Source organism: Ornithodoros turicata, chromosome 2, assembly GCF_037126465.1.
Source record: "Ornithodoros turicata isolate Travis chromosome 2, ASM3712646v1, whole genome shotgun sequence".
Taxonomy (NCBI): Eukaryota; Metazoa; Arthropoda; class Arachnida; order Ixodida; family Argasidae; genus Ornithodoros; species Ornithodoros turicata.
In genome coordinates this window covers 10,427,391-10,446,917 of record NC_088202.1, presented here as the reverse complement: position 1 = coordinate 10,446,917, position 19,527 = coordinate 10,427,391, and the positions used below count along the sequence as shown (strand labels likewise).

The 19,527-nt window shown below is 42.7% G+C and overlaps 1 protein-coding gene across 4 annotated transcripts in view; it reads right to left on the bottom strand.

The window, feature by feature from the left end:
- Nucleotides 1–543: 543 nt before the first annotated feature.
- Nucleotides 544–19,527, bottom strand: part of LOC135385184 (cystathionine beta-synthase-like protein) — a 40,877-nt gene continuing 21,893 nt past the window's right edge. For 3 of the 4 annotated variants that reach the window (XM_064614376.1, XM_064614374.1, XM_064614378.1), the window contains 7 exons: nucleotides 11,488–11,610; nucleotides 8,742–8,826; nucleotides 8,271–8,454; nucleotides 6,159–6,293; nucleotides 5,741–5,849; nucleotides 5,560–5,644; nucleotides 544–1,618 (listed from right to left, as the gene is read on the bottom strand). In XM_064614376.1, coding sequence (XP_064470446.1) covers nucleotides 1,494–1,618; nucleotides 5,560–5,644; nucleotides 5,741–5,849; nucleotides 6,159–6,293; nucleotides 8,271–8,454; nucleotides 8,742–8,826; nucleotides 11,488–11,610 — 846 coding nt within the window. In that variant the 3' untranslated portion in view covers nucleotides 544–1,493. The remainder of the gene's footprint in view (nucleotides 1,619–5,559; nucleotides 5,645–5,740; nucleotides 5,850–6,158; nucleotides 6,294–8,270; nucleotides 8,455–8,741; nucleotides 8,827–11,487; nucleotides 11,611–19,527) is intronic. The other variant, XM_064614377.1, reaches the window with a different exon arrangement.

The window sequence follows — 19,527 nt, the reverse complement described above, 5'->3', positions numbered from 1 at the left end:
GCATGAACCCATTAACACGCCATTTCTAAACCTCTAAATACCATGTCAATGATAAGGTGAGCGTCCAGAACAACAGCCTCTGTTCGAAATGTCGGCAGCTTTCTTCCCGAGCCTCTTCTCACACCAGCTCGCGTCATTCTCTGCTCTTTTACTATTAAAGAATGTCAGTTAATGAAAAAGCACCAGGAGTGGAATTCAAACAAACACCGACTTTTGCAATGTTGCACACTTTGTACCTCTATCAGCTGGCTAATGGCATGCCCTCTTGTCCCCGTTTCCGCGGCAGTCTTTTTGGTGCATGGGGAGCGTTCAAGAATTCTGCTTGCTTTGTCGTGGCCATGTACCAAGATCGTAAACACATGCACACGTGTTGGGAGGTGGAGAATAGGAGACTGGCCGGAGCAGAAACATTAGATGCTGTAGAAATTTGTAAGTTGTCAGAACTGTTTCTTTTGTACTAAGACCTGCATAACGCTTTTGTTCCCTCCAACATTAAGAAAATATCTGCAGCGAAACCCTCGCAGAAACTAGTGCACAACAGTGTTGCCACGTGCGTAACAATTTATTGATAAGTGCTACAAATATGTATTTGTATACCCAAGAAATTACATGATATAAGAAAATACAAGAAAGGAATGCACAATATCACTTTTTGAGCTGTGGTTAAATGATTCGTACCCAATATCAAAAGCCTCCTGCCTTCATCTAAATTGTTCTCAATTTTGTAGATTGAATGGTAGTCTTAATACTAGCATATAAAGCAATCAAGAGCTTTGTGCATGTTTATGCACTTTGCAGCAATAATAAACTCCATCCTGCATCAGTGTAGTGATGTTCTACCTTCACTAAGAATGGAAAACGGTATGCAAATATGCAAACGTGAAAGTCTTGCGGGCTTCTTCAAAGGGGTGTCATCTGTCTCAATACATGGTACAAAGAACCTGCAATCTTACTACGACAGAGTATATATGATAGAGCATATCACAAAATAAAGCAGATATCTGCCACCCACATTTAAAAGAGGTATATATAAACTGCATTTCTCAAATGTCATGGTTATTAGAAACCAGACAGCAGGGTGATCAAAGGATGTTCCCCCCCCCCCATTTTTTTCGAAAAAGAAAGAAAAAAAAAGTGTCCCAGACCTTACTGATAGCCCCTCTGCTCTGCCAGATAAAGCATTTAAAACAAAAACTTATCAAAAGAAATTCATTAACTAAACCAAACTAAAATGAAAAAAGAAAAAAGAAACTAACCAAGTGGCTTTTGCAAGAACAGTATCGATTTGGCATTGCAGAACATTTGAGCAAGTGTGAAGTCTATTAAACACGCTTGAGGTATACATTTGGGTCGTTCAGAGAGAGGACAGGTGCGGTGTAGTGTGAACTAACATTGAGTCATAAGAGTTGGCACACAGGTTTCTGACAGGACCCTTGGCAACAGTGGGGGCAGGCTTCGTGTCTGCTGCACATTTGATATAACACTATAGTACATTAATGACCATTTTGCTTGAGCGAATTGTGCATCGTCTTCATTCCTCTTGTAATGTAGCGAAGGAGATCAAGGCTGGTCACAAGGCCTATGACAACTTCTTTCCTCGTTGAGGTAGTCCCTGCAACTAAAATAACCTGTTGTCAGGGGATGTGAAGTGAAGGATATCATCCTTGCTGACACGGAATTGTTCCATCCTAAACAAAATATAGTGAGCAACGAAGCTGGATTAACCGGTGGTAGCGACCACATAAATTTTGTGCCAAGTAACCGATTAACATAATTTTGTGAAGCAATTCCATGCTTCTATTATCTTTGCTCTCGTTTTCCTCTCATATTCCCTTTGTGCTTCTGCAAGACACTATGAACTAGATTCATGATTAAACAGCGAGTCACAGGTAAAATTCAGGCCTGAGCCAAAAAAGGCAATGTAAATCCGTTATTGTTCGGTGGCCCTCAGTTAACATGAGTTGAAGAACAATTTTAAGGGTACAAGGTAATTTTGAGCAAGATCTGACACTTCAAAGACTATGCTGGAATCGAGAACATTGAGTAATAACTGGGCCAGTTGGTAAATATCCACGATGAAGTGACAAATGACACTAGGATGGAACAGACCTGGAAACAGTCACACTTTTAACCACTCTTCCTTCAACATGAATGACAACAAAATCCGAAACACCTCACTTAAAAGCCTTTCTGGGTCAACCGGTTAGCCGAACCATGTGCCAGCATAGATCCTGTTTACTCGTCAGAGCAGCTATAGGTGAATTGACACATTTACCGTATTTTCTTGAATATAAGACGACCCCCAAATTCAGGATACACGAATTTGGAAAAAAAGTAAAAAGGGATTGGGAGGCAGTATAACAGCTGTAAATGACACACAATACCATATGTTCATTACCACTTTCTTCGCCGCTATTTGCCCACAGCTCACTGTGCTCCACTCCGTTCAAAGCGATAGACAAATCATATTTTTTAAAAGCACGCACAACAACGCCGTCAGGCACATTGCACCAAGCGTACAAGATGCACTGTGCCGGTGCAATTCATGGTCGCTCCCTATTGCTTCAGCCATCTCTAACATTTGTTTCCGATACTTGAAACTACCTTGACTCTGCTCAATTGTTGCTGCATTTCGTGGCGAAAGCAATAACTTTGTGTTCAAACTCAGCAGTGACAACGTCATGACACTACGCCCCAACTTGCATGGCTTTGTTTGTTTCGAGCTCACTGGTGCTGACAACCATAGATCGACAAGTTACCCGTCAAAAAGAACTCGTTACAAGTTAAGTTACCGTGTGAAAAATGTAACTAAGTTAGTAACGAAGTTCTTGAGCCTGAAATCTAACTCGCAGTTACGGAGTTACTTACAAAAAAGAATGAGTTACTTCCAAGTTACTTCGGACATAAAATAGCAATACACAGGTGCAGCGCGCGTGAGCAGTTGAGTTAGACCTTGAGTTAGACCTGCGGAGGAGTGCAACGTACCTAGATCTTTTTTGTTTATGTGCCACAATTTGAACGCTTTGCATCTTACTCCCTGTGGGCTCACAATGGTTCAGCTTCATTTCAACGGCAGTGTTCTTACTCCCTGAGTGGAATACTGTTATTGATTGAATATCACGTTTTATGGCATAAAATGCCATAAAAGAACTGGAGAGAAAGCAAGAAAATATGTGGACGTGAGTGAAAAGCGAATTAAAAGTAACTTGGAACTTAGCTTAAGTTACTTTGGCAAAGTTACCCGAAAAAGGAACGAGTTCCTCTGAAAGTTACCACGGCGGAAAAGTACCGAGTTCAGTTAAAAGTTACTAGAAAAAGGAACTTAGTTACAGTAACGAGTTACCTCGAACTCTGCTGACAACCACAACACATGGTATCAGTTGTGCCACGCTCCCGTCGTGACGATCCAGTCACCCAGTCCTGCATCTCCCCTGATCTCATTGTGGCGCAGATATTCGAGTCTAAGTCAACCACAGACTTCGGAACAAGAGATTTTGGGAAAAAAAAATGCTGTCTTAGATTAGAGAAAATATGGTATCTTTTGATTGCTTAATCTTTGCAACTCTGACGTGCATAGACGACTAGTTGTCTATGCACATCTCTCGATCTGTGCATCAAGCGTGTGCCATCGTACATGGGTTGGCATCCACAAGATCCCACATGGCAGGTTGAGAAAGGCTTTCAAGAGCAGTGTTCCGGATTTGGTTATCATTATCGCAGTCAGTTATAGGGATTACTCGTAAGCGTTTGAACTAGAGGTGTGCAAATATTCAAAATTTCGAATACAAATCGAATATTTGCGATATTTGATATTGAGAATATTGCGAACATGCAGCGACACCTTCACAGATGAGCGTAGATTTCGCTTTCGGTTACCGAACATGTAGCGATGCATTCACTCATGAGCATACTTTGAAAGTTCTGCATGTCACTCCGCAGCTGTTCTGCTGTGCATGTTTGTCAATGCTACTGCAACAACAGCTGCAGAGCGACATGCAGAGCTTTCAAAGTATGCTCATCAGTGAATGCATCGCTACATGTTCGGTAACCGAAAGCGAAACTAGTACACGGTCGTATGCAGCCGACATTTTAAAGCCTGCCCCAGCCAAACGTGAAACCAGGGTAAGCTTCATGCATCGTCAGCACAGTCGCGGCTTTAGAGAATTGCCAACGAGCTCTGAATGTTCATGTGAGGCAGCAGTTTAATAAAATTCCAGTTCAAATATTGAAATTTTGTTGGCGTTGAGCCGAACACCGCTGTTCACTGTGCCACTGCATGCACGGCCAAAACTTGCATCTAGAACAAATCTTTATTGTTTCGATTTTTGTGGTCATGGTGGTCATTTTGTGGAATCATGGTCGCATGCCATGGCGGCGATAACTGAGGAGTGGGATGTGATAGTATTTTGACATAGTCTGTGCGGCGGCATGTTAAAAGTGCCAATTAAGATGACAATAACGCTTCAAAGTCATTTGAAACTGCACTAACTGTTGTTACAGATGACTGACCGTAAGACGCATATAGCATTAAGTCCAACACGCATGGAGTACTGTTGAGGACACGGTCAACTAAAATCACCTGTCGGTAGTTCCGCGGCCCATATTACCTCAGTTGCGCTTGAAAGTGCTCTGCCAATACTTTATTTGAAGGAGAGGTCGTCAGTCTCTCTTCTAGTTCCTCTGCACTGGGGTTTTATAAAGTTTAAAATATTAATAAAAATATTAATATTTTCTATATTTTTTCTATTTTCTATATTAATATATAAATTAATATATATATAGATATACATTAATATTTTTAATATTAAATATTTTCTGTCAGTATTCGCTAATCCATTAGCATAGCCATTGTGATACTTTGTGATATATTCCAATAGCTGCTGCATATCCTTTGGGATCATTCTACATGCAATAGCATTTTTGAATTACGGAGAACAAAGATTAACTTGTTTTTGAGACTCAAATGTAACGGTAAACTTGCGTAACTTTGGAACAGGAAAGGAAAGGAAAAAAGAGAAAGCAGTCAGGAAGTCTGTGCACTTTTCCAGTGAACATGCTTTTCTTATCATATGAAATAATAAGAGGTCTTGAGGTCGTGAAAACAATAGAAAACGTACATAATTTGGTATGACCAATTATGCATATATTATTCCTAGCTTTCTGTGATAAGTGGCCGTAAACTCACTTCGTAACTCTTTTGCATCTCTGAGTGGCTTTCAGCTGGTGGCTAGAGTTGACCAATCATTGTTACTTTGAACTTGCAAGAGACTGTTCTAGAGTTTTGTGCTGCGTGATGTTATCACTGCTGGTGATTGCTTTCAGGTTTTGTGCAGCTCTGAACACAAACAGAAAAGAAATGCAACCTAAAGCGGTAGACTCTAGAAACTGAAGTGCTAGATGTGCACGCCATTACAGTGGGTGATCGATGACTCGAATATATTAGACCTATTTGACGAAATACTATTTCAATCGAATATCGTATACATGATTGCTGTATTCGGGCCCAATGTCGAACACTTTGAATATTCGCACAGCCCTAAATCATTTAGGTTAACTTGCCTTGCATCTGTTCTGCAACCACCACAGCACAATTGGCTTGCTGCAAGATAGAGGACAGCTTTCCAAGGCTTGTGTCTAAGGTGACCTAGGATGAAACACGAAAGGAATGTAACATGCACGAGAAAAAAAAAGAATGAAAAAGAGAAACATCATGATTAAATAGATTAATGAGCATGCTTACCTTTCTAACCTGCTCAGAGGTGGCCATGGAAATGGCAGACTGGGCATCAACTGCCTTTGCCAAGAGCTTGGACATGATGTTTTGTAGTGACACCATGCCCATTAAGGTGCTGCAAGATCATCAAGCATTCACATTCTTTACTAAAAGCTGTAACATTTGTCACATCAATTTCTGCACCAGAATGTACGTATTATCATAGGCATGCTGTTCACTCTCCTTTGTTTTTATACACGCTTGGCAGGTGTGTGTGAGTCATGGATACAAATTGCTGCGCAAGATTTATGTTTTCATATAAGGAAACTCTTTGTGGACCGCATGACGAAGCAAACAACAAACAGTCTCCTGTAGTAACTGCCGTCTGCGAGCTAATGAAGCTTAATGCAGCGAATCAACTCGAGGGTATGCATCACTAACTTACCCATCAGTCTCCACCACAGGCAACTGTTCGACATTTCCACTCCCCATGAGTTCGATGACTTCTTGGCACGTGACAGTCGGTAGAACTGCCATTGGTGTACTGAGACGTAGAGTACGCACAGGTTCATTCCACCACCTTAAAAAGTGAAAGCACGGTATCGAGTTCCACCCTGTATTGCCCCAAATCAATAAAGTGAAATAAAGAGTGGAATGGTGCCGAAACGCTCCTTGTAACCCAGAAACAACACGAATCCTGCCCAACAGTATAGCTAAAACGTTGAGTTCAACGCCTTTCTGTCGACTAAGGATAGACACATCCTAGAATATTCATAGCCTGCTGTTTCTGGGTCTGGACCTTGCACCTGGACTTTGATATGGTCCAGAGAAGCATCAAGAGGAACTGGGTTTTAAAGTGGAAACTCTTCTGCCAGAGCCCTTTCCCTCCAAAAGTAATTGTAATCAATTCAGAAAGACAAAAAAATTCACCTCTATGTTGAAAAACAAAAACAAAAAGAAAACACATTACATTAGAAGTCCTCACAAAGGCAAATACTGTTACCACTCTCCTCGCTTTACTTTAATATCGCTAAAATCCACCAGTGCTGGGAAGCTAAAAAAAGTCGACACAACACAACACTGACTAACGAACCAAGAAATGTTATTTTGCACAAGTTCCGCTTATATCCCGCCAAAGTCCCACCTCCTCAAAGTTGCCTCTCCCCAGCCGATCTTTTTGTCCTCGTGCCTTATCTCCTCGTTGCTTTCCCTCCTATCCGTCGCACCGTTTTTTCCTTCACCTTCTAGAAACACTTCAACATGATCTGATAACTGAATTGATGGCATACTTATGCACTCCTTTCCTGCCATCTTAATTTCTTTTGCTTCATAGAATACTGAATTGCAAGCCTCATTTCCTTTACAAAGAATTCTTGTTTCCTGAATTTGGGAAAAACACTGCTGACAACCCCTCAAATGCATACCAATTCCCCCTATTTACAGAATATTGATGCTCTTTCAACCTTGTAGTAACACACTGGGATGTCTACCCGATGTATTCACTTCCGCATTTCAACTGTATGGAATATACTACCCCCCCCCCCCCCCCCCCCCACACACACACACTACACTCTATGTACATTTTTTTCATGATTTATTTTACACCCTACCATCCTCTCCTGATTAACATTCTTAATCAATGACCTGGACTTTGCGCGAGCATTTTGTTTTCCGGGCGTCTGGAACATGCCGACAGTAGACTTTGACATGTTACCACAAAGTACTGCTCTGCTACAAAAGCTATGCCATCGGCGAAGCAACCGAGGGGGAAGCACTTTTTATGGATTCAAGCTTGCCTTGACAAAGGAGAAAAGTCAAATATCAGCATCGTTATAGATGAATCGCCACATGTTCCCACTGTGGTCAGCAACACACTCGAGGGACCAAACGGGGCTTCAAAGGCAGCAACTAACACACATGGAAATGTGGAAATGAGCTGTGGTATTGGACCCTTTACTGATGCACAGTGCAAGTCAAAAGTTCGAACACAAACTTGTGTTCAATGGTATTCAAGAGTGAGAATATTAAACCAGAGTTCCAGTAGTGCCTCAAGGATGGTGTTCCAACCAATGAGACACCTCAGCATCACGAAGCACTACAAACGAAACCACAAGTATCCAGACCTGTGGATAGCTGCTCTTGACCTGTTAACGTGCCAAGTGGAAGCTGCGACGTGGAGCATACCATTCAATAAAACCCCGTTCCTGCCCATGAGCATTTATGCGATATCAACCGATAGCATATATCAACCCCAAATTTTCCTGTATATCCCTATTGAAGCATAGCTCCCAATTTTTATGCTGCAAATAAAAAAAAAATCCCCAAAATTATGGTCCCGGTTACAACCATAAATCTTTCCAGAAAATTTCCTTGATCTCTGCCTTCTAATGTTTTCAAACCTACAGGCCAATTACAGAGTTGCACACCTGCAGGAATCGAAGTAGGCTATCATGTAAAGCTTCTGTACAACAACCAACATTTATTTCCATGTCACAGATTCTGGTGTAAAACACAGGCTTTTACGCAGGCATGGAATCGTATGGAAAAAAGTGCCTACCAGTGCTTGGAACTCATTTCTGCTGTCATGTCAAGGTATCCTCTTTCCACCATCCATTGGTCACTGAGGAACTTTGTCATGTAGTTCCTCACTCCATCAGGAAGTATAACTACGCAGGTCTGGCCCTTCTTCAGTGACTTAGCCGCCAATACGGCTGCTGCCATGGCAGATCCACTGCTGCCACCTGTGGGTCATCGCATGCACGTTTACATATCGATGGAAAGAAAAAAAACGTTGGAGGGATACAGATGTTTTGGGCGTAGAATTTACTTTGGTTTATTTTTCTTTAATTATTTGTATTTTATAAATTTAGCTAGTCAACTAAAATTAGGGTAAGTGCATTAACTAATTTAACGAACACCAAACTGTAATGCAAAAAAGTTGAATGAAATTTCTTAAAGTGTCATCCATATTGGAAAGACATTCTAAGTTAAAACTTGATATGGGAGAAAGATGGAAACTCTGTCTCACCGCACAGCAAGCCCTCTTCCTTGATCAACTTCCTGGCCATTAAAAACGAACCCTTGTCATCGCATTTATACCACTTGTCAACAAGCTGTAAGGACAGAAGAAATGTACTTTGACAACTTTCATTTTAGAACCACTGCAAAGTGTCAACAATGTACTGAGATTTATGGACCATATTTCCAATCTTTAGTATTCGCTGACCATGACCAACGGCTACAGCTAGTTGGCAACTTTTCCTTGCATGTTCACAGTTAGATGTGCCCACGGTTAGAACCCATAGCCTTCCGCGAATCCGCAAAATTGGCCGCGTCTCGCAGAACCTGTTCTTTCCCTCAGAATCACCCATGTTTCGAGGAATATTCGATATCTTACAGAATTAGGTAAGGGTTTCAATCGATCTGCAGCATTTTCGCCGGTTAAACCTGATCAGTCATGACTGCAATGCCTGACATCACTGATGATGCATGGCCGAATGTGCTGTGACAAAGGGTACAGTAACGACAGCAACGACCGAAGTGAGATTGACAAAGTTGCGTCTAATTTTCTTTGCGCATCAAAAAGTTACGAAAAGCTGGAAAAGTGCGCAGGATGAGTCTGTGTGCGATCTTTGGAAGAATGCTGCTCTTTCATTTCCTTGTTTTCTCTTACCCATAGAATCCTGCAGATTTGTGAATCCAACTTCGCGGGGAAAGTAAGCTTTCCACAGCATAAAGCTAAGGGCTTCACCTATGGTAGGTATGAGGATTCTTGCAATCTGTGTAAAAATCATCTATCTTGTACAGTGCTCAGGGAAGATATTTCTTGTACGCATCCTGGATCAGGGTGATTCGGACGATGTCAACGAAGGGTTACTGATAGTGTGTATTAGTTCACTCCCGGGTTACAAGCCTTTTGCTTAAGAAATGCTGAATCTAGATGCCACTTAAGTGCCATTACCAAATTAGTGAAGTTATTTTGTTACAACATAGTAGTACGTGAGTGTGTTATCTCAGCAGTCAGTATGTGATATTATTATGCTTCCGTTATATATTTTCAGATATATTCACCCCCGTCACACTTACTCAAAGGATTACAGCTAAAAAATATTGACTTTCATATTCATGAAAGGCAGTCTTGGGAAGTAGTTCAGACACAAATCACCTCCTAAGCAATTAACTTGAACTGCAATTAATTGTGTCTCTTCCGAACAGAGAAACTTTCATGGTCAATACCAGTCGGCGACAGGCACTGAACAAAAATGAGACAACCACGAAATTCTACAGTAACTGTAACTACTGTTCACAAGTCCCAAATGTCGCCACACCAGAGCACTGGACAGCTGCTTCGGCCTTCTTGGGCCATCATCAGCAGTGAGCAGGTGGGCAATGTTTGAGTGGGTGGCGTCGGAAGGTCACATAGAATGTGATAGCCTCCCATCAAGGTGATGTTTAGCTGCAGTATCCCCCTTGTTAATTCAGATCGCACAGGACCGACGAAAATGTCTGAATTATCGAACGGGCAACAAAATACAAGGTGAACTTGCCGTTATTGTGGAAAAAAAAAAAAAAAAACTGTAAGAGTATGGTCTGCTTTGTACCGGAGATCTTAGCCTTTAAAACAACTTTTCTGATAATCCGTGGATAGGTCCACGGATTAACGGAGTTCCGCGGATAAGTTCGTGGCATCCTTTACACCACGCGAACCAGCCTTCCGATGCTTTGAAGGCTTCGATGCTTAATCTTGCTGCAAAGTTCTCATTTTGGGTGCAGATCAGATGTCCACTCAGAAGTAGCTGTTCATTGCGAAAGTTCGTAATCTAACGAAGAACAGCGTCTTCCAATTGTCATCCATTGTCAGCCATGTCAAAAGAGCATGCAGGCAGTACAAAGACTGACTGATACACGTGGTTTAAAACGAGATTTCGCTTTATGCTGGTCATGGTACTGATGACAACGGCGATGCGTCTGCCACACTTTGCATTTTTTCTTCCATGTTGGCATCCGCTGTTTGCTCCGGTGCGCTTCCCTTGAGCCGTGATTGTTTGAATTATCCAGTGTGCATGCGACTGCTGCCGAATTAACGAGCGTTCGTTCCCATGGACTTGTGCAGATGTTTGCCGGGACCGCACAGGTTGTCCGAATTTCCGAATTAACGAGGGTCGAATTATTGCAGTTTTACAGTACTTGGTTTAGAATTGTTTTGTCCTGTTTATGTCTATAATTTCTAGACACATCTTCATTTACTACCTATGACTGCTACTCAATATGGAAATTAAGTTGCTCTATGAGAACGAGTTACTCATTACAATTAAAGGTTAGTTGCTCAGGTAGTAATTACTTGTAACTAAGCTGCTTTCCAAAATGGACAAAAGGCTTCAGTTTCCTTCTGCCAGTCCTTAAAAAAAATAAAAGTCAACTTTTGTTTTAATATATAGGGTTAGGAAATTATGTCATTTATGAAAGAGAACTGTGAATAGTACAAAGGAACAGATAATTTCAGAATAGTGAACTGTCCAGGGGTGCCAGTTTGGGCAGCCCGGTGATGGTGCAGAACGCATGGTATAACGTGTCGAGTGCTGCAACATGTTTGCTCTGCTGATTCCAGCTTCAGAGAAAGTAATTTTGCAAAGGTATCTACTGATATCATATGTCAGTGTTATATCAATCAACTGCCATTCAAGAGCCTCAGAGCTAAAGGAAAGATGGATAATTGGACAACCTGGCAATGTGCAAGAAAGTGCTATCATGATATTGTGTAGGTCCGTACTCACCTCCCTATCCAAGACAGTAGGGACAAAGTCATATCCAATTCCTTCTACTTCATAAAAATTCACTTCTGGATCATTCACTTCCCCAGAGGCTAAAATAGATCCATGGGGGTCCACACCAACAATCTGCAACATTTAGTGAAATGAAACTCATAAGCAGAGCAACATAACATAATTATCTTCAAGATCTGGGCTGTAAGTATGGTTGGTTTCCGTCATGCTATGGAAATCGTGTAGGACACATAGGGTGTTTCAGTTAAACCCCCAGCTAAATAATTCACGAGAGGGTGCACCAATCCAAGGAGTTTTTTTTACAAGTATCTGCCTGATACCACCTACAAGCTGCACACTGTGTGAATGAGTGGGAGGCACTTATTATTGAAATAAAAATTGAAATGAATTTCGTGAAAAAACAACTTCTAAAGCAGGGCGCCGTCGGCATAAAAATGGGTACTACCCCTTATGGGACCTTCAGTGGACACCTTCAGTAGACACCTTTCAGAGAAAAATCTGCCACCGAAGCGAGTCATTTGTTGCAGTCATTAATTGGTTTCAGTTTACATATTTTTGTTGCGGCTAGTCGCGGCAAAGTGCAAACGGACGTAATTAATCGGTGTAAGGACGTAGTCCATTGGCGGATAAGGGAGTGGAACAGCGTCCATTAGGGCTTCACCGCCATCAAACTACTAATTGTGTTGCTTACAAATGCTGTAAAAAATTTGTAGCCCATACATTTTTTGAACATGTGTTGTCCACACGAGACTAAGATAAAGGTTGTGCATCCAACCTAGCTTCCACCTCACGGCATACACTGCAAGTTGAGATTGCTCGAACATGCACTGGAGCTGGGAAATTAACTTTGTGACAGATCTAACCCGGTGAGCAACAGCCACATCCACGTTGCGGACAGGTGTCTCCCGTAGTAAAAGCCTTCGCTTCTTGATTTCCAAGCAGTTTGAATTGTGTGCTGAGCTGAGATGAGAGAGGAGATATGCTGATGCAAAGAGCTGTTAGAATGCTTCTAATACTTTGCAGTACATTAAGATAGATGAAGAATGTTCAACGTTAATGTCAAAATTGGTTTCTGCATGTGCGTCTATAGGATACTTTTAGAGGACTGTGTCGACAAATACCAAGAACAAGTTACTTTTCAGTTGTTATAAATGGTTTTCACATGCTAACAGTCACGTGCTAAAAAAGCAATTTTGTAAGCATTTTCTCGTACAAAGATGACTGCTACATCGAAAATTTTGGAATTTCACATATCTCGAGACCCCCGCTTACCTCGAATTTTCCCGTTTTTTACCACTCTGAGTTAACGGGGGTTTACCGTACCTGTTTATTGACCCTTTAATGGAGCAGTGAAATGCTCCTTCAGAAATTATAAGGTTTTGGCTGCGGCACGTCGTGCAACAAGTAAGAAGCTCTTGCAAAGGAACAACGAGCACCGCTGCACAACGCAAGGGGTCCCCTAACATGCACACCCTTTAGGAGGCACTGTCCACTCCTTTAAACTTCACTCCTTCATTTCGCATACTGGCGCCTGCATGAAGCTTTAGCATGCTGCCTCCTGAGAATAAAGTAAATTGCAGAGGCTGAGCAAACAACTAAGACAAACACAACATTTAAAGGGACCATGAAAGGATATTTGACAAGCCTGCAATCATCTTCAATTTGTTCCTCTGTACTAAAGTATTCACCCTGTGAAATATGAAGCTGAAAATCGTTCAAATAGCAGCAAAAATATTATATATTAATCACAGCCGTGAACGGCGTCTGCTACGACCTGCCTGCGAGGCGAACTGGCCACGACATCATACAATGAAGAAGTTGCCGATTCTCGGACGATCTTTTGTGAGCAAATTGCATAATTTGCATGCAGGCTTGCAAACTTTGCCATGAAATATGTTTTAATTTAACCTCAAGCTGAGATTGTATTTAATCGTTGACACAGAATCCTACCAGAACCGTAATGTAGCCGCTGATTGTCAGCATGTTTACCGGAGCATGTTCTCCTCTCTGAGCGGCTTCTTTGTCAGAAAATGTCTGTCGGTGGCCATTTGGTCACTGCTGCGTACGGAACGATTCCTAGACGCTGTGTGCGTCGCATAATCTCTTCCTTCATCGCTCACAGTTTGTGTATACAACATTGTTGTTGTCCAAATCGAGACCATGCACTCACATGGTCTAGAGTAGCTTGATGGGCTTGTTGGTAGATGACTCGGAGAACAAGGAGCATTCAAGTACGGGTCTGATAAATGTGTCAGTGAGCCGTTAATATCGCTAACAGGGGAAGAGTTCGGTTTCCTTGAATGTAGACTGAAAGGTGGAAGTGAGTAGTTAGATCCGGTTGTTCCTCGTCTTTATGGCCCCCACGTGTGTCCCGTTTATGCTCCCTTCCCCCTCCCTACCATTGGTTATAAATGTGCTTGTGCCTGTACAGTAAAAACTTGTTGATAGTGGAGCCTCTGTTTGTGTGTCTTCTTGTGTTTTTGTCCCTGTTTTGAATGCTCCTTGTTCACCGACTCACATGGTCTCAAAGAGTGTGCACTCCAGGTCGGCCACAATTGGACGAGAGGACTGGACATTGATGACGAAAGCCCTCTCCTCGAAGGGATGTATGCGCCAGCGACGACCCGCCATTTTTGTGTGATAACTGTGCCCCCGGTGCACTGAATATGGTTAAAAGCCGATGTGTATATGATAGTGAGGGATCATGAGGGAACTGTTTCCGGCAGGGTACTCAGAATTCGCAAAAATCATTTCATGGTCCCTTTAAAGGAAGACTTAACAAGGATTCGAAAAAAATTAGTTGAGTAACACTTCGAACACGAACCACCTTCTTGATACTGAATACAACATTCGCATTCACTTTGCTCGAGTAATTAGGTTGTGAATGATGATAACAGCAAACTGAAATCGAACTGCGAAGAGATACTGTGACGTCACCCAGAATTGTCATCTGCTTCAAAACCTGCCTTTTTCCCTTGCGTTTTGAAGGAAACATAAAAGGATGTCCCACGTAGTTGCCGTTTCCGTCGTGTAGCGAATCTCTTGCCAAAGCCACTCATGCAACACTGATACAAAAACGGCGCAGAGACAGGACGTGAGTAGACAAACTAAGCGCTGACTACCAACTGCAGTTTACTGAGAAAGAATGAAAACATCAGGAACAAGTTAGTTGTTGACACACCAGATCTTGTGGAAAAGGAGGTTAATAAAAGGCATGTGCTCACACTGTTATCACCTCTATTACGAATTTGAAGATTAAAAGTCTTCGAAGATTTCCCTATCCATTTTATCTCGATATCGTCCTAACACCAAGGGTGTCTTCGAGCAACGGACGGCATCCGCAATCATGGCAATGAATTGCTAGGTTGCTCCCCGTGTGTGTAGTGAGTAACCTGGCGTGTTCCCGGAATCTGTCATTAACACATCGTCCTGTTTGGCTCACATAGGGCTTGCCACAGGAAAGGCTTATCTCATATACAACATTACATTGGCACTGGACATAAGGTTTTGACAAGGGTTGGATATAGAGGAAGCGAAGCCACTTCAACTACTAACAACAACTAACTTGTTCCTGATGTTTTCATTCCTTCTCAATAAACCGCAGTTGTTAGTCAGCGCTTCGTTTGTCTACTCACGTCCTGTCTCTGTGCTGTTGTTTATGTCAGTATGTACCAACTGTACCAACCAACCGTTGCTTTCAATCATGCAACATATTGAGCCAATCGTTCCGGCGTTGATTGCAAGAGGATAGAAGTGACTACGCATTGGAAAAAAGGTTGTATTCTTCCAACCCACAAGCAGGTCAAATGAAGCAGCGCCAGGAAAAGATGTCAGATGACGTCAGCAGTGTGTTGCTTTCAGCACCCTCTCGCTTCACAGAGGCGAAGTGCTCACTTTGTAATAAATTCGTATGAGTACAATATGTGCAGTTTTGGAACGAGATATTTCGTATACTACATGTTCCTGGCCTGCCAAAGGTTATGGATGTACCACAACCTTTATGATGATTTGGTTGCAGAGTTCCACTTTAAACCTCAGAAGTACTTGAGAGCGATGTGGATTTCAGCCCTACCATAGACGCTTGCTGACTTCTCATCGAATGCTAACTTTGAGGCTCCTGACAGAGCGCTTGATGAATCCTCTATCTTCTAACAGGCTGATGGTGATGATTACTTGGGGGTTTAATGGCGCAAGGGCATCTTGACCAATGGTCGACCAATGGTTACCTTGCTTAAGGTGAAGCTGACCTTACAGGTGGGAAGCTATACAAAACTCCTTTCAGGAATGCGGGACTTTCTAAAAACCATCGACAGCCCTATGCCAAGTGAGTATAGTCACGATTCCAAGTAGGTGCGCAGTGAGATGTTGCTCCTTGGACAAGATTGGTGTGTCCATTAAAGAGAAGAGTCTCTGGCAGAAGCTGCGAAACTTGAAGACTAACTGCAAGTCTTTTGAACGGTACGGAAGTCTTCATCGCCCCAAAACCGTGAGGATTGCTTGCTTTGTCGGTGCCGACGACGAGTGAGCGGCACTGTTCCGTGACGGTGTGTGCAGTGTTACGGTGGTTTGTTCCTTACTTATAAGTAATAAGTAAACTTTGCAGTTAATAAGTGGAGGTGTCCCTGACACAGCAGCAGCACTTCAAAGCCCATGCGTAGTCACGCGCAGCGTTGCAAATTGTTCAAATCAACCTGTGCACACTTTCAGTTGTTCGAATTACTGGGCGTTCTCCCCCATTGAAATACAGATGGCTTTGTAGAGACTCGGACGTGTGTTTGAATTATCCTGAAGTTTGGATTACCGCGTTCACCCGAAAGAAAAGTCGACCCCCCCACTTTTAGATCAGCAAAAATAGAAAAAAGTTTCTCCGAGAGAACATTTATTCCTCGTCAGAAGAAGAATCCCCCTCCGTCGTGCTGTTGCGCTCCTCATCACAGCTATAACAAATGTCGTTATCCAAGTAAATTCCGCACTTCTTAAACACGCGCACAACAGGGTCATGGGGCAGGGCTGCCTACGCCAATGACACCCATTTGCAAACTTCCAGCAGCGATGCTCTATGGATCCTTCCGGTTGGCGTGAGCACGTGATCTCCTCGCACCAACCATTTGTTTTGAGCTCACGTCAAGCGGCTGCAGCTGAGTTTTAGGACCCCTTGGAGTGACAAGCATGTCATAGCTGCGTCACGAAGCACCCTTTTTCCGTAATGTGTCCACGAAACGCGATGTACAGTGTCAGCTTCGTGCCATCTGCAAGACATGCCAGCCAGCATCATTGCAAAATGCAAGTTCTCGTCGCTGGACGAGAGAAGGTTCACTTTCCGGCTGCCTTTCGCTGACACAGTCGTCTTGTTGGTCGGATCAAAAAACGCCGCTGTTTCATCAGCATTACGGTTTGTCCTGTCATGTCGTGATGCTAGTCTCAAAGTGATAGGAAATAATGGTGGAGTGCCAGCGCTTTCTCTTCGTAATCTTCGGGGAGCTTTTCGCGCTGCAGTTGAAGATAGCACCACGTTGTTCTCTCCGCTGACGTACAACACGCTCAGAGACACCAAACTCCCGTTCCGTGGCACAGTTGACTGTTCCATCGGCGTACCGTATCACAGGCCGCTTGAAAGACGCAGGAAACAAGCTTCAGACTTTCCCCCGTGATGTGCACGGTGTTGTCGTTCCGAGTCTTGTGTCAGGTTTCGCTTCACAGTTATTCGTTGCTCTCGGGTGAATAACGTGTACAACATAATCTGGAATGCGGACTGTGTGTTCTCCAGGGTTCTTCCAGAGTACTTCAGAATTTAGGGCAGCGCGGGAGCGCTGACCTGATTGAAAGTCGACCCCCTAGTTTTCAGTTGTCAGTTTGGGAGAAAGGGGTCGACTTACATTAGAGTAAATACGGTAAGAGATCTCAAATTAATGGAATTGCACTGTATTGCATTAACTCGGGCAAGTGATAGGGCTTAGCTTGGAGCACACAGAAAATTTACAGTCTTGATAATGGCACGAGTGCCCCTGCTCTCCTCAAACAAACAGAGATAACAATGAACAGATGCAAATGCAACTTATACACAGCCAGTGCATGTAACCCTCTAATGCCAGCTTGTATATTCTTTTGGTGCTTTTCTCCACAGATGTGGCACTTCCAAAGACAATGTACACCGTCAGATTGGAGGTACTGCCACACAATTACATGAACGACGTTTGCGAGAAAGCCTCAGACCAAGACTGTTGCCTCCACCCAGTGAAATGGAACAAAATAACTCTCCAACAGTATTGTGCAGAAAATCCAACATGTCTTGTATGCCTAAAAAAGTGTCTCGTAGCTTTTGCAATCATTGAAGGATAATTCTAACCTCCTTTGCTGATGATATGCATCCCAGAAGGCATGCTGTCAACAGAATGCCTTGCTCTTACAGATGAACCACAAGCAGAGCCGTTCTTCAGCCGAAGCAAGCAGTGCAACCTCTCTGGAACTTGCACATAGGAAGTAGGGGTTGTCACACGGATGTTGCGACACCTTGGCCTTTCTGGAACCGGTATTAAAATTAATGAACACAAGGTGTCTGCCATAGTCAGCGACACCTAAACATGTTTCGTGTTTTTTACGTTACATTTCACACATTTGTCACTGTGAGCTGCAATAGTGCTCTTGCACACAATATTTCATGTCGTTTACTTCTGCAACAGACTCTTTTTAGACAACTGTGAAGGCATTGTCTTGCGTATACTTTGCATATACCTTGGTACTTGGCAGTGTCCCAGAGCAACACCTGGGCTTTGAAAATACAATGCAAGGAGAGTGCAGACATCATGGTACATTTCTTGCTGTTTCATCAATGTCATGGAAGCACTCTCAGGTTTATGTTCACTTTTGCAAGCTGTTGGTGACTCCTGAATGCTGCATGAAAACTCCATGCACAGTGTATTATGCGAGTTATCCTCTTTGATATATATAACCTAAAAAGCCATTTACAGGCGATCTGTATATATTTAGTTTTGCATGCTTGTGCTACAAGCAGCTACTGCTCATATTCCACTTTTCATGTTCGAGCATCTTTCACTCTCTGCCAGAGATTCAAATTGTCCATATTTGACTGAGAATGTAAGGCATTACAATGGTGAGCAGATATTATGGCTTAAAACTTTCACTCCATTGCACAGAACTTTACAAGCCAAATAAGACACAAAGACTAGAGCTTTGTATGCTATGCTGGCATGTCATTCACATGTCCTCTGGTGTCCAATGGCCACTTTGTTCATCTCGGATGACAGAGACAGTAGCAGAAAATATGCATTTCCTATTCTCCAGGGTCAGATATTTCCTTAACGATGTGCAAGCTGGTTGGGCCATTAGATTTCTTCTCGTGGATTATAATGTGAAACCACAAGGTAGCTTGAGTTGCAGCTTTGCAGTCAGAGAGGCCTGGGTATGATCCATGCATTCGAAGTTCTCCGCTTACATGATAAATTTCTCAAGATGACGTCTGCACCATATAAGCGCCGACGTAAGCTGTCATTTTACTGATAGCAGCCTGTATTACCGAACCACTGGTGGCAGGAAGCTTTTAATTAGCAGGCTGTCTCCCCACACACATTAGGAAAACAAATAGTAGTGTGCGTACATAAAATCTAAGATGATCAGTTGCAGCAGCTGAACTGTCACTCTCACACAGTAGCCCATGCAAGTGACACCAGTATTACAGTGCAAAAGGGCAACTTTGATATTCATCAGATTATGCGTTGCTGTGTGGCAGTAATTTCTACTAGAACTCATCAGAAACCTCTTTCACTTTCTGCACCACTCCAATATTGTTCTGTGTATTGATCTGCCTTCATTCCTGTATTTTTTCTATTTTCTGAGAAGGCTTCACTTGGTACGCTTCTGAATGTCACACAAACATCAGAAAGCTGTACGCATACCTAAAGTTTCGCCACATATTTTTCTTGAGGCAGCAAGTGTGGCACTCAAGCCTTACCACTTCAGGCAGCTTGGAGGACAGAAAAAAAAAAAAAAGGCATTTTAGTTGTAATGTGATTC